A 14,504-nucleotide genomic window follows, 5' to 3' on the forward strand; every position below is an offset into this window, starting at 1 on the left:
GGTCCTGGGATCGAGCCCCGCATCGGGCTCCCTGCTCGGCGGGAAGCCTGCTTCTCTCTCTCCCACTCCCCCTGCTTGTGTTCCCTCTCTTACTGTGTCTCTCTGTCAAATAAATAAAATCTTTAAAATTATTTCTTTACTAACAAGTTTACTTTAATTCAAAAAATTTTCAAAAATCAGATGATAATCTGCAAACTTAGAAAATAGCAAAAAATATATAAAATTTCCTAAACAGACCAGGTGCTCTTTGTATACCTTTTGACGTTTTATGCTTCCACATCTTTCTATTAAAATTCTAATCTATTTTATCTCTTAACTATATCAGTTAGGAAACTTTTTCTCCCCACTGAATACTACAGGTATTAATTACATGATACAATGGTAAGACACCAAACTTAATTTATCAATTTTCGTTACAATTCACTTCCTACTATACCTTTAAATTTGACAAAATGTTAACTAAAAGAGCTAAAATGAACTTACTTAGATACAAAACCATTCACTTTCCTATCCACTGATGAATTTAGCACCTTACCTTTAAAATCTTAGATTTCGTCACACACTGTGAGCTATTTCTTAAAATAGATAAAATTAACAAAATGAAAATCTGGGGCGAACATCACACATTAATTTTGATTTAGAAAACACAAATGTTCTTATAAAACTACTCACTCCATAATTCTAAACCAAAAGGGGGAAGGCAAAGGGAAACTGCTTTTTTCCCTAATGTGAAAAGGTTATTGAACTATTTATGACAATCGTGCTCTATTTTGCAAATAAGGCTTCCATATCATATGCTTGCAATCAAATTACATACCACTGTCATTTTTTTATTCACTAAAATTAAAGGATTTAAAGAGTCCCAACTTTCAGACTAACAATGTTATGTGTTTCTAGGGGGCACCATGTGTTACTAATAAGCTAAAATGTATTCCAAATAGATCTTGGCATGAATTTTAAGGAAGCCACTATTTAATAATAAAATCCACATTTGGATTTGTGAAAAAAAATTATCACAGAAAAAGACCTAGTAGCAGGAATATTCTTGGTCTTCACTCCCAAGGAAAAGTGTACATGGATGTAATAATACATCTGTTCAAAAAGATTAACAAATGCAACCCAACTAGATCACTGACAGAACAACAAATTTGGTGCATCCATGCTTTCTACGAAATACATGCCTCTTTCACTTTATAAAAGTACGGTATGTTTCACTTTGTGTTTTTAACAGCACTGACAAGCAGCGAGCTCCTCTTTCTCAAGAGACACACACTGACTTTTGCTGAGCCTGGGATTTGCGTGCACACGCCCATGTCTGCAAGGGCAGAAATCTTATGAATGCCAGTCCCTCGTCTACTGCTCTGAGCCAGGGTCTCGTACAAAGCTTGAGGCGGCATGTCAGCAGGGCTGCAGGCAACTGAAGGCATGACTGGGGCTGGCAGTCGCTACAGTGGTGGTTCACGGTTTCCTCGCAAAGAGGGTGGCTGGCTTCCTCCAGAACAAATGATGGAGGAGTGGAGAGACCCAGGTGGAAGTGATCTCTTTTATGAACTGGACTTGGAAATTTCATGATATCACTTCCATCACATTCTGTTCATTAGAGGAGGGTAGTAAGTCTGGCACAGATTCCAGGAGAAGAGAATTAGGCTCTGCCTTTGGAAAGAAAAAGTGTCAAAGACTGCAACATATTTTAAAGTCTCTAGTGTTCAAGAAACTACTAGCTATTTTAAATACATTAGGGGAACAGAGAAGTGGGGGAGGGGAGGAAGGAGGGAGGGAGGGACACACGTACCAAGGCAGACTTTCTAAATGACAATATACTTCACAGATTAATAACATCAACACTTCAAAACTTAGAACCAAGATGGGAAGGCTGAATAGCTTGGAAAATTTTCTCTTGATCAAGCAGTTCACAGAACTCAGTTTTTTGTTTTTGAATGTCCTCATACACAACGGGACGTAAGAGAAAGAGACAAAGTCCCCAAGCCATTTTCAAACTAAAGGGCTTCTGGGGAGATAACTTGTCTTTCCAATAAAATTTGTTGTTATTATACTGTGTTCCAATTCATACTGATAAAGCTTATGTGTAATCATAATAAATACATTGTAAAAGTAAGACCCTTCACCATTCTCAACCCATCTTTCAAATCATCTGGGGAGGAGCGCCTGGGTGGCTCAGTGGTTTAAGCGTCTGCTGTCGGGCTCAGGTCATGATCCTGGGGCTCCCTGCTCCTAGGGCTCCCTGCTCAGTGGGAGCCTGCTTCTCCCTCTCCCTCTCCCTGCCACTCCCCCTGCTTGTGCGCTCTGTCAAATAAATACAAACCATGTTCAAATCATCTGGTGGGGTAGGTGGTGGTGGTGGTGGGCTGGCTGGTCATCTCAAACCAGAAATAAAGAAATCCTTCTTAGAACTTTAAAGAACATCACATGGGTTTTGTGTCACTTAAGCACTGTGAGAAAACAAGAAAATTATGAAAACACTGGGAAACAGATACCAGGGTTCAGCCTCTGTGGCTTCTCTGGATTAGGCCAAAAGCCCTTGGACAGGAATAACCCAGATTCCACTGAGCATGTATCATGGAAAGATCGGCAACCCCACTGTTTTACTCATCTAGCTATTTTTTAAGAATTAAATGTCACAGTGCTGCTCACACAAGCTACACTCGTTCGTAACGGCGGAAACCCTATCAGGTCCCAGCGGTCTGTGAGGTCGAGTTTCTCCCTGCACTTCCAAGCCATGGACATGGTAACTAGTGTGGCCCCTCTCTCTAGGAACTTGTAAAGTCATCCGGGATTACACTCCTGGGAAGTTACACTGAAGCGACTCACTCACGTCCTGATTAAACATGATTAAACATTGAACAGCCATTCACGGAGAGCTTCTCGGGGACCTCTCTAGCCACCATGGAGCAATTCACTGCATATCTGTTGAACCCCTACTAAATGGCAGGAAGAAGACAGGTGGAGAGTAACTGCTAACAGCAAGGCTGGAGCCAAGTTCCATTACTGTTAGGCGTGGCACCTTGCTGAAGTTTGCCTGGCTCTTGAAGCTTCAGCCCCACCATCTATAAAATGGGGGTGACGTTGGCCCTACCTCAGAGGCTTGCTCAGCTTAGCTTAGTACAATCAACACCCAGTGAACACCACATCCTCCGAGAGGTGTTCCACTGAGCACCCTGTCAGACTGTATCAGATCCCTCTTGGGAAGCTTTCCAGTGTCTAAATGATAAAATCCTTTCTGGTTTGGGGATCTAACATCCATCTCTCCCACTGAATTGTAAAATTCATGAAGGCAGAGATTCTGATTTGTGTATTATCCTCAACCCCCAGAACAGTATCATATAACAGTTGCTCAATAAACATTTGTTGAATTAATAAACTATGGTGACAAATACATAATATATAAAGATAAAAGACAGAGTAACAGCCCTCATCAAGTGGGTCATGGGCTGGTGCAGCAGCTCTCAGTTTTACCTGCATAATACCTGTGGGGTCATTTATTAGAATCCCAATACCTGGGCCTCACTCTAGAACAACTCTTGGCAGGTGGGCCTGAGGGACCCCCTGTGTTTGTGTTTTAAGTGTTTTTAGGTGATTCTCATGAAAAGTCAGGGTTGACACTTGCCGGCCTAATGCCAGAGAGACCAGTCAACAGTTACAATACAATGGGACATACGCTCTCGAGCAGCAAAGTGATTTCCTGGGATGATGGGGATGCCCTGGGTCTGTGCTGTCCAATACTGTAGCGGCTAGTCCCATGTGGCTACTGAGCACTCAAAATGTGAATACTGGGACTGGGGGACCTGAATTTTAAATCTTACTGTATTTTAATTAATTTAAATTTAAAAAGCCGTATGTGACTAGAAGCTACCCTGTTAGATAGTAGAGACCTACCGCAAAGTACACAGGAGAACCCCTAATCCATCCAGGGTGGGAATGATCAACGCTCAGCCAGCTGTGGCCCCCATCCACCAGGCGAGAACAATCTCATGGAGGAAAAGGCAACCAAACCGCACACTGATGCAGGAAAGACATTATTAGGGTTCGAAGCCGACGGCCAAGAAAGAATTCTTGAGACATCTTTGGTGCAAAAAGGTGATTTTATTAAAGCGAGGGACAGGACCCGTGGGCAGAAAGAGCTGCTGTACCGGAGGGTTGTGGGCGGTGACTGATTATATACTATGGGGTTGGGGGATGTAAGGAAAAGGGAGGTTTCAAAAGAACTCTCCTATGCTAAAGAGGACCTAAAGATACCAGAGGCCTTGCCATTGTCAAGGTAAGGTTGTTTACCCCTCTATCAAGGCATTAAGATAGTTGGGAGATTCTTGGAAGAATGTCACACATGTCCCACCCGGGAATGGGGGGTGGAGGGAGATTGCAGGATGTCAGCTTATGCTTTGTCTTCAGCGAGCCTTCTGCTGCTCCCTCATCACACACATTCCTTGAACTCACTCACTACCTTACGCACATGCAGGGACAACCTCTCCCTTCTGTCATGGCCAAGACAGCTGTGACCAAGGAAAGCCCTTTAAAGAACAAGATGAAGCACATCCCTACCAAGTAAAAGAGCCTTTGTGTGAGGAGCTGAATGTGATTGTGGTCACTGCAGGACACGGAGGGGATGCGTCTTGAGCAAGGGAACTGGGGAGGGGAAGGAGTTACGTGGAGCCCCCAGCAGAGTAAATATGGCAGCAGCATTCTGATGCAAATCAGAGGTCTCCTGTGACTCGTAAGCTGAGAGCCTCAAGCATACACCATAACATTATGGAGAACTGACACTTATTCCTGAGGCAGATTATGGCTCATTAAGCTCTTTAGAAAATTGGGCTGGTCCAGTGCTATCTGCAGGAGACTGAATTAATATAGAGAAGGAACCCATGCCGCTGATCTAGCTGTCATTTTTCCCACGTGTGAAGCATCTATGATGTGGCAGGAAGTTTGTTAGGTGGATTTAAATATTACTTCATTTATCCATTTGATACTCTGCAAATCAGATACTATTTTCTCATTTTATGGTGAGGCAATTTAAGATTCATGGAAGTTAAGTAATTTACTTTAACAAGTACTGATAAAGTTAGTGATCTACACTAAGTTTCTTTTTCATAAAAACTACTTTATTCTATTAAATAGATATTAAAAAATCCCCATTTGTTTTTTGTTTTTCCAGAACAGATCTGGATGGTCACAATCAATGCTTCAATAAACCTATTTGTATATAAATCTTATGTATACTTTCATTGATGCATAATATACCTGCATCCATATAAAAAAGTACATCAATCTTAAGTGTAGCATTTGATGAATTATCAAAAAATGGACTTAACTATGTAATCATCCCCAAATCAAGAAACAGAACAATATCAGCACCTCAGAAGCTTCCCCTCATGCTACCTCCTAGTTATATGCCCCACCCACCTCTCCACAAATTGCAAATATCTAGAAAGGGACTACCATACTTTGGGAGTAAATCAGAATGAAGCTATGGTAGAAGTTATATAAATTAGGCCAAGACTTAAAACATTTGAAATATTTAAACATTTAAAACATCACTACATAACTAGGCAATCATCTAATTACCTATATCTTAATTAGAAGTTAGTGTTTTTTAGATATAAAGAAATTAGAGAGAGGGGTATCAAGAAACCAGGATACAGAATGGGTTACCAATTAGGCCCAAGGGCTTTGAAGAAGACAAGAGACAACTGGGTTTCCAGCTTACTGAGACTGATTCCCACCTCTGATAAGGAGGGGAGTTCCATAAAGTATCTGAAGGTCGAGTTTTTCCTTTTTCAACTCCAAAATTTTATGACAATTATGAGTATGAATATAAATAAAATATAAAATTTATATAAAATATGAATGTATGGCATTTACTGAACTGCCCTGAGGTGATAGGCTCTTTATAGATATGAGCTCCTTAACTCCCTTCAACAACACTGTAAAACCACAATCTGTGCTTTACAGAAAAGACGGAGGTTCAGAAAAGTGAAGTAACCAGCTTAAGGTTACATTGCTAGTAAGGGGCAGGGTGGGGGTACAAACCCACACTGGTCCAACTTCAAAGCCTGTGCCCTTTCCATTGGACTCGCTGCCATCCCCTCGGGGGTTTGTTATGCTACAGACAACGGATTCCTCAGACCTTCTCTCTGGGTAGGTGAGCTAGTACCACAGTAATCCTAACAAAAGACGTGAGTCAGAGACCTTGAAACTCGCTTGACATTTCCAAGCCTCCCCTCTCCTTCCCTGGGGCGATGGAACCTACCCTTTCTTGTGGTTAGCCATTGTTTATCTTAACTAGGTTTACTTCTTCTGATCCCCTGAAAACAGACTTTTGTTGCCAAGATGACAAAGTCAGCAGACCCAGCTAACACATTCAGTGATACAGGTTACCGGACACGCCCTCAGCCACAAGAATAGACTCTGGTTGGCCGGTCCCTCTGGGTTTCAGTTCAACCTCCCCCCTTCTCTCACCCCACGCCCAGCACCAATACTGATTTCCAAATGTGTACGGCAGAAGGAAAGATCCTTGCGTCCCTCACTGAGGCCACTGAGCTACAGACTGACCAACTACACGAGAGATGATCAATAGCTCCTATGTCACATGTCCCATTTTGTGACAAAATTCCCCGTAGCCCTGCCAAGTTTTTAAATGTATACTAAAACCCACTGCAACTCAGGTTCTTTAATCGTTTAACTTTGGAAACAGTAACCGGTGTAGGCTGAGAAGAAACCGAGAAAAAAGAGAAAAGCTGAATTTCTTTGATCTACTTATTTTTCCTTTGGTATCAAGTCTCCTATAAACATAGCATCTTATAGATAACAGAGAAAACTGTAGACATTATATATAATTCATGCTGTCTGCTTTGGTAAGTACTTACCTTGACCGGAATTATATATTGCTTTTACAGATTTCTTCACTTTCTGCAAGGCTGTTCTATCTTGGTCTAGAGCCTAAAAGAGAAAAACGGGGGGGAAAAGATGTTGGAAAACTTGGCAGATCATTCGTAATGGCATTTGTTTTGCTGAGTTACCACAGACATATTTATGCGGACATATTTATGAACAGTAGACCAGTTCAGAGACTGGAAGTGCCCAGGATCTGAGGAGTCATGTTTGGGGGGTAAATGCAGAGTCGTCCCACAAAGCTCAGTGCTGGGTGAAGCTGACAACATGGTGGTCAGTCAGTTATCACCCCAAGCTCCGCATGGGAAAGAAAATATAAGACACTTAAGATAGAGGAAGACTTACTTCTCTCACTGGGAGAGGGTGGTACCCGGGAAGGGACGCAGGCAAGCCTAAGACGTGAATGACGCGTAACTACGGGAACCGTTCCAACACTTATCACCTGATGGTAATTTCAGCCAGGAAGAAAACATTTAAAAGGGTGTAATAAGAGTGACCTGAAGATTCCTTTTAGCATACAAAAAAATGACATAAGGCCAGGTGTATTTTAAAATTCTGTTTACTGAAAAAGGACAGCAAGGAAAACGCTACCATGATGCTGGTAATGCTTTCAGATGATTTCTTAGATGGAGTTAAATAAACACATCTAGATCAATCTACTTGTGCTACAAGCTGGGGGAGGATCTAGGGGACTGTCACTGTTGACTCTTCATTCAGGGGCTGGATATACAATTGTGCTGTTTGTGAAGACTGGGCACTTAGGATACGTGCTCTTTTCAGAAGGGGTATTTCAATTCGAAATCAGATTTCAAAAGGGTTGTATTCAAAATAGATATACATATGGCACACTGACCTAACTTCTTAAAATAACTTTAAACCCCCTCTCTGCTTCCCCGAGGGTCAACGATCCAGAGACTGGGGACTCCTGGATGGGGTGTCAAGATTTGGAAGGCATGAGCAGTAACAGCAGTAATAATGAACTTATCTACATAAAATTTAAGACCATTCAATGTACACTCACATCCATGACATCATCGACACCTCAAAACTTCAGAGGAGAAAACTGAAGGCCAGCAACGGTAAGTCCTACCCCTGAAGGTCGCACGAAAAGAGACGAAAGGGTAAATGCGTTGCCAGCAGGCAACGGTCACTCCCTTGTCCTGCAAGATGGTCTTTCCCGCCACTCTCAACCTGTGGCTCAACTGGCCACTTGCCCTTTCCAGTTGTGGACCCCACTGGCTGGCAGGGTGGGCACCTGACCCACACCGGGCTCAGGCTCCTCACAGGTCTTCTGGCCTTGGAACAGGGACCGCAAGGTGCAGATCCTTTCTGGGGAGGAGGGCCTGGGGCCCGCCAGGGGTTCTGTATCCATCTGTGTGTAACAATCGGGCCAGACAGCATGATAACCCACACACAGCACCAGACCCGAGCAGTGGTGTCGGAGTCCTGCCTTCCAGTGGCACCCAAGGTCACTGCTAACCTTCCTGCAGACTGAGTACACCAGACAGTATGTTCCTCTTGCCCCAAGCTGGTTGAAGCGGGGATTCTATCACTTGCAACACAAGTCCCGAATAACACGAGAGCGAAAGCTTCCGGAGCACCTGCTACACCAGGCCTAAGCTTCCCAGAGCAGACGTATACCAAGTAGGTGAGATATATATGCTTTCAGTGACTTCTCACTTTGCATGGCTTCTTTATGAAAACCCCATAAAGCAGCATCTACGTTTTTAAGATAAGGAAATGTGACAGACCGTCATAAATATTTGTAGAGAGGGAGGGAGGGAAGGAAAGATTAATTAAGGTGTCCGAAGTCAGAGAGCCAGAAGAGGCTAAAGTCACATCTCACACAAATGTCTATCGGATCTCAAATCTAACGGGATGCTGAGGTGAAATCTGGGTTTTCGGACTGCAAGTGTGACGTGGTTATCTTCCCTTGCTTATCTTCCACCTCCACACATTTGTCACAGCCACGTCCCACCTGCACTTCTGTTTAGTATTTTCCTTTAAGCCCATTCACAGCTTTTACATTGTCCAGAACTGTTCCAAGCGGAAGACTAGGATCCTTACCATTAACAGAAGATACTCTAAAAATCACTGTGTATCTCTCACTATATATAAAATGCTCATCTGGTTAGTGTCTGCGACCGTCTCAGAACACCGTGACACTGCACGCCACACTCAAGTGTTTCATGAGGCAGTTTCACGGGAGACAAGGTTTGAGTTATTTCAAGGAGTTGAGATTTGTACTTTAGAGAAAAGAGGGAGGAGAACAACATTTTAATAAATGTTAGCAGGGCATAAAGGGTGCTGAGGTTTACACAGACCGCCTCATGTAATTCTCACAAAAACCCTGTGACAGAAGTACTCTTATTAAATTCATTTTATAGATGAGGCAAACAGAGGCTCAGAAGGTTCAACTTGGCCAGGACCACAGAGCAGGACTCTGAACGCAGGTCCTGGCAACTTGACCTCCTCACTGCTACCCAGTTCTGCATTATTCCGAGATGTCTGTGATGAACTGGATCTAAAAATAGAGCCTCATCTTAACGCGGGTAGGGACCATCCACCTGTTTTCAAAGACAAATCTGAGTTGAGAAATTAAAAGCCATTTAGGGTATTAGGAGCCTTCAAGAGAAAGAAAGTAATGCAAATAAAGTGCAAATAAGCATTCTTTTAAGAGACAATCTAATGGGTTTCTCTTTTGATGAACTGCTTTTGTCGGAAGGACATTTAAAAAACAATCCCAATAATAGCTACCATTTATCTTTTTATATCCATATTCTTGCCTTTTTTTTTTTTTTTTTTCTGAAGGAAAACCCTGGGCTTTTGAGAAGTAAAACAGCTTGCTTGCCAAGTGATACACATCCAGGAAGACAAGAGCTGACCACGGTAGCGGGAATATGTGCCCGTGATCCCCCTGGATCTTACCACTGCTTCATTATTTTTGAGGAAGGAAAAAAAAAGATCTGCTTCTGGAAGAAAATAACCTATCCATCCAGCTTTGGGGAATGATGGCCACATAAAGATGGATCTATTCAAAGAGAAATTAATGAGTGGGCTTTAATGTCCTTGCACAGAGAGTTAATGAGTCCAAATGAGCAAAGATTTGTGGAAGATTCCAGCCGTAACATTTTATGAGACCAGCTATCTGCTTCCCCTTTTTTCCTACCCCCCCCCCGCTCGGGAAAAGTCTCAGAATTTATGTTGAATTTTTACCAACTCGTCTATAAACGAACAGGGTGTAAAGTTCACGTGCGTACTTTGAAAGGTTATTAATAACATCCGCATTTGACAGCTACAGTCACAGTTAGGTCTGGGTAACACTTCTCTTTCTCCACTCTAGAGTCTGGCCACTGGCACAAAGGAGCCAAGTGAAATGCCCTTCTGCAGGCCCCATGTGTAAGAGAAGCAGGGGATGCTGTCGCTCAGTGAGATGGGGCTCCCCTCCAGAATAACCCATGTCTAAATGTGCCGCAAACTGCCAGGCAAGCACACCTGCAGTGACATCCCATGTCCTATGCATAAAATTACATAAAGGCTAAGAGAAAAGGGGCAGGCAATACGGGCTATGAAAGTATTGTATTTCCCAATGTTAATATATGGACCTGCATTTCTAAGTATGCATCTGCAGTTGAACTCAACTCAAAAGGGTACATGGGTGGCTGGGGGCGGAGAGGGAGGATGAACTAACAAATAAAGGCATCCAGGAGAACATGCTGATCTCTAATAACGGAACAGCACTTTCCCTAACCCCAATCCTGCAAGACAGCAGCTTCGCACTCTCTACATTACTAACGAGCAGGGGCTTTAATGTAGAGAAGCACTTCCGACCTGGAGATGGACACTCTTCACTGTTATTTCACAGTCCTAACAAGTCTGGTCATCTCAACGGGCAGAGAAGGCACAGGCCGTTGCCAAGCTGAGACAGACTGAGAGAAGCCATGCCAACAGAGGCCTTATATGAGAACTGGCCACCAGAGGGATTCAGAAACATTATACAAACCGGACATAAGGACGCAAAATTCCTGAAGAGTCTGAGGCCACTCAGGGTAGGACACGGAACCTTTCGTACACCTCCAGGACAGGTGGCATCCCTTGGTCACAGGAAGAGTGCAACAACACATATTCTCAGAGATGCACCCGGATCCAGCCCCGCTTCCTGACAGCTCAGGGTATCTGCACTAGCTGACTCTTCCCATGGGTGGCTTTCTTCTTACACAGGCCTCAGATTAAATGCCCCTTCCTCCAAGTGCCCTTCCACGGTCAACCTGTAATAGCGCACGGCCTCAGCCCGCCTGGTTACTCTCTACAGCACGCCATGCTGGCTTTTCCACAGCACCACCGCATCCCGAAATGGTCCCGTTTAGGACTCGTTTATTTTTATTGTATTCATCTCCCTGCACAAAAGCTCTAGGAAGGTAGGGGCCTGTGTAACCTGTTCATGGCTAAATTCCCATTCCTAGTGCCTAGCAGATGGCAGATGCTCAAAAATGCTTATGAAATCACAAATGCCTGAATAAATGAATTCCTCAATACTCTCGGGTCCACAAAACAGGAAAGTATGCAACATGAGACTTGCCTCGAAACTGGCTGAACAAAATAAAGTTTTGGACTCGGAGAACGTGGCCCTCTGTAATCCTTCCCCTAATGGTCCTGAAGAGCCAAAGTTTAGATGGCTGTGTACGTGACATGTCTGAACAGCCAGACAGGTGTAAGAGATAAGACCACACGGTACTGAAAGTAATGGTTTAACAGGGGAGACAGAACTTACACATTCCAGCGTAATTTTGTACCTTAAAATAGTTATTCTGGCAACTTTCTTAAAAAAACATTTTACTGAAATACGATATACTTAATGTTAAATGAGCAACAACAGGGGCACCTGGGTGGCTCAGTCGTTAAGCGTCTGCCTTCGGCTCAGGTCATGATCCCAGATCCTGGGATCGAGCCCCGCATCGGGCTCCCTGCTCAGCGGAGAGCCTGCTTCTCCCTCTCCCACTCCCCCTGCTTGTGTTCCCTCTCTCGCTGGGTCTCACTGTCAAATAAATAAATAAAATCTTAAAAAAAAAAAAAATGAGCACCAACAGCCCTATTGTTATTATTCAGTAAGATATTCTATTTCAGAATTACTTCCTAAGTCTATGGCACCTTCTTTTCAATATACTCAGGTGGGAAAAACTATTCTTATTTTGGATAAATGTGATTTTTGAAAATAAGCATTAGCCTTTGGAGCTGTATCTTACGCATATACTTAGAGAGAAAGGAAACAGTGGCTCTCAATAAAACAGCACAGAATTTCTTAGAGATATGCAGAGGTAGAGAGCCATCACACCCACCTTCTAGGGATGCTGAGCACTGAATGTATTAATGTGTACCTGGAAGCACAAGGCCTTGCACTGAGCAGGTGCTCAAAAACTGCTATCATTACCCTCACCTCTGAGGTACTTCTAAGAGAAATTCCTGAAACATTTGGAGTGACAGCAAAACATCTTTGAAACAAGTACTCCTACTAGCAGAGTGATTTCTTCAATGAAAAAAACTTTTATTTACTTGGGGAAAAAATGTGTGGGGGGGTGTGTTTCCATTTTATCACTTTTCAGTTGCATTCAGAGAGGTAATCTGTCCCCTAATCACCAAGAAGCAAATGTTCTTCTTTCGTGTAATTCCTACGGAATTGTTGCTACGGAATAATTCCTATGGAATAATTCCTACGGAAAGCAAGGGATGGCTACTTTGGTCTAATTTTGGATCATACCTGACTGCTTCAGTCTTCAACTTACCAAGCGATCATGCTACTTTGCAGGGAGGAGGGAGCACTGGGGAGCAAAATGCTCGGGCTACCGGAGAGGCAGGATGCCTAATTAATATTGGTATAAGGCCTCTGAGGATGAAACAGAGATAGAAGTTCTCGTATAGGCTCACCGCCAAATCAGTGCATTCATTATTTATCTGTTGTAAGGCCCCATACACTAGAATGCGTAAGTGTATAATTATGCGAGTCAGGAGTAAGCCCAGAAAAGTAATCCAGTGCGATAATGCAGACCACTGTGAATAAAGGTGCCAGAAGAGAATGACAATGGAAAATATCCATTAGCTCCAAAAAGAGGAGGGATCGGGAAAACCATGCAAGTAAGTATTTGCTCTGAGGATCATCCAACCTGGGTTTTTACAGCATCATTTACTTGCTCATCTACTAACTGTGCCTGGCCCATACTGAACAGTACTCTGAGCCATGCACCTGTCAAGTGTGCCCACCAAATATTGCATCTGCCTCTACTTCCCTGGCTGCATGCCATGCAAAACGACAATGACCGAGCCCTGTGCTGGAGTACATGGGGAGCCCGGCACTGCTTTTAATAAGACTGATGAAGGCAATTATTCAAAAACTATCAATCCTTGCTACCCTGGTTATCCACACCTTGTATCATTTCACTCTTTACCTTGGATTTTAGATGTTTAGGTACCTGTGTCTCTTCCCCTACTCAACCAACTAAAAGCACTGTAAGGATAATACTTTTATGTTTGTTTCTTTCTATACATAAGAGATGCTCAATTAGAATTTGCTAAATTGAATGAAAGACACACACACGAGGAACGATGAATGAAGTCCCTGTTCTTATAATAAACTCCAGGTCCCTGCAAGGCCCTATGTGATCCAGCCCCGCGGCCCTCAGACTTCTGTTCCCACACTCTCTACTACTCATGTGTAGGCCACACCTGTGATCCTTCTGAACCCACCAAGCTTGTTCCCACATCAGAGCTTTGGCAACTACTAAAATTCTGTTCTCCAAGCTCTTCCCCAGATCTGAAGGGGCCTGGGCTGCTCCTTCTCTCTCTCTCTTTTTCAGTGTTCAGCTCAAATGCCAGAAGCACAGCCCCAATTAACTTGAGGGGTGGGTGTGCAGGGTACCGAGCCCCCCCTCCCCCTCCGTGTGACAGCTTATGCCACACCAGCAGTTGCGATGAGGCTCACTGAGGAAGCAACAGCACAGAGCATCTGCAAACGGGGGCAGGGGGATGGTGGTAGCAGCATATATGAAAGGAAGCGGTAAAGATGTTATCCTTTGTTAGTTTCAAGATTAATATGAGTTGAATGAGGCTGCTACACAAGGGGAAATGATCAACTTAAAATAAAATTTGATTTGCATAACTTAGCCAAAAAATGGAAAGTTGGGGGCGCCTGGGTGGCTCAGTCGTTAAGCGTCTGCCTTCAGCTCAGGTCATGATCCCAGGGTCCTGGGATCGAGCCCCACATTGGGCTCCCTGCTCGGCGGGAAGCCTGCTTCTCCCTCTCCCACCCGCCCTGCTTGTGTTCCCTCTCTCGCTGTGCCTCTCTCTGTCAAATAAATAAGTAAAATCTTAAAAAAAAAAAAAAAAATTTATGCATCGGGGCACCTGGGTGGCTCAGCCGGTTAAGCATCTGCCTTCGGCTCGGGTCATGATCCCCACGGGTCCTGGGATCGAGCCCCGCATCAGGCTCCCTGCTCGGCGGGAAGCCTGCTTCTCCCTCTCCCTCTCCCGCTCCCCCTGCTTGTGTTCCCTCTCTCGCTCCCTCTCTCTCTGCCAAATAAATAAATTCTTTTTAAAAAAAGAGAGAGGGG

At 43.8% G+C, this 14,504-nt stretch overlaps 1 protein-coding gene across 1 annotated transcript in view; it reads right to left on the minus strand.

The window, feature by feature from the left end:
- ASAP1 (ArfGAP with SH3 domain, ankyrin repeat and PH domain 1) overlaps window positions 1-14,504 on the minus strand; it is a 331,802-nt gene that overhangs the window by 133,765 nt on the left and 183,533 nt on the right. Inside the window, exon 4 of the mRNA XM_081817140.1 lies at window positions 6,879-6,951. Within this exon, the coding sequence (XP_081673266.1) occupies window positions 6,879-6,951 (73 nt within the window). The remainder of the gene's footprint in view (window positions 1-6,878; window positions 6,952-14,504) is intronic.

Source organism: Leptonychotes weddellii, chromosome 4 (genome assembly GCF_054177405.1).
Source record: "Leptonychotes weddellii isolate Sample4059 chromosome 4, ASM5417740v2, whole genome shotgun sequence".
In the NCBI taxonomy this organism is placed as follows: domain Eukaryota; kingdom Metazoa; phylum Chordata; class Mammalia; order Carnivora; family Phocidae; genus Leptonychotes; species Leptonychotes weddellii.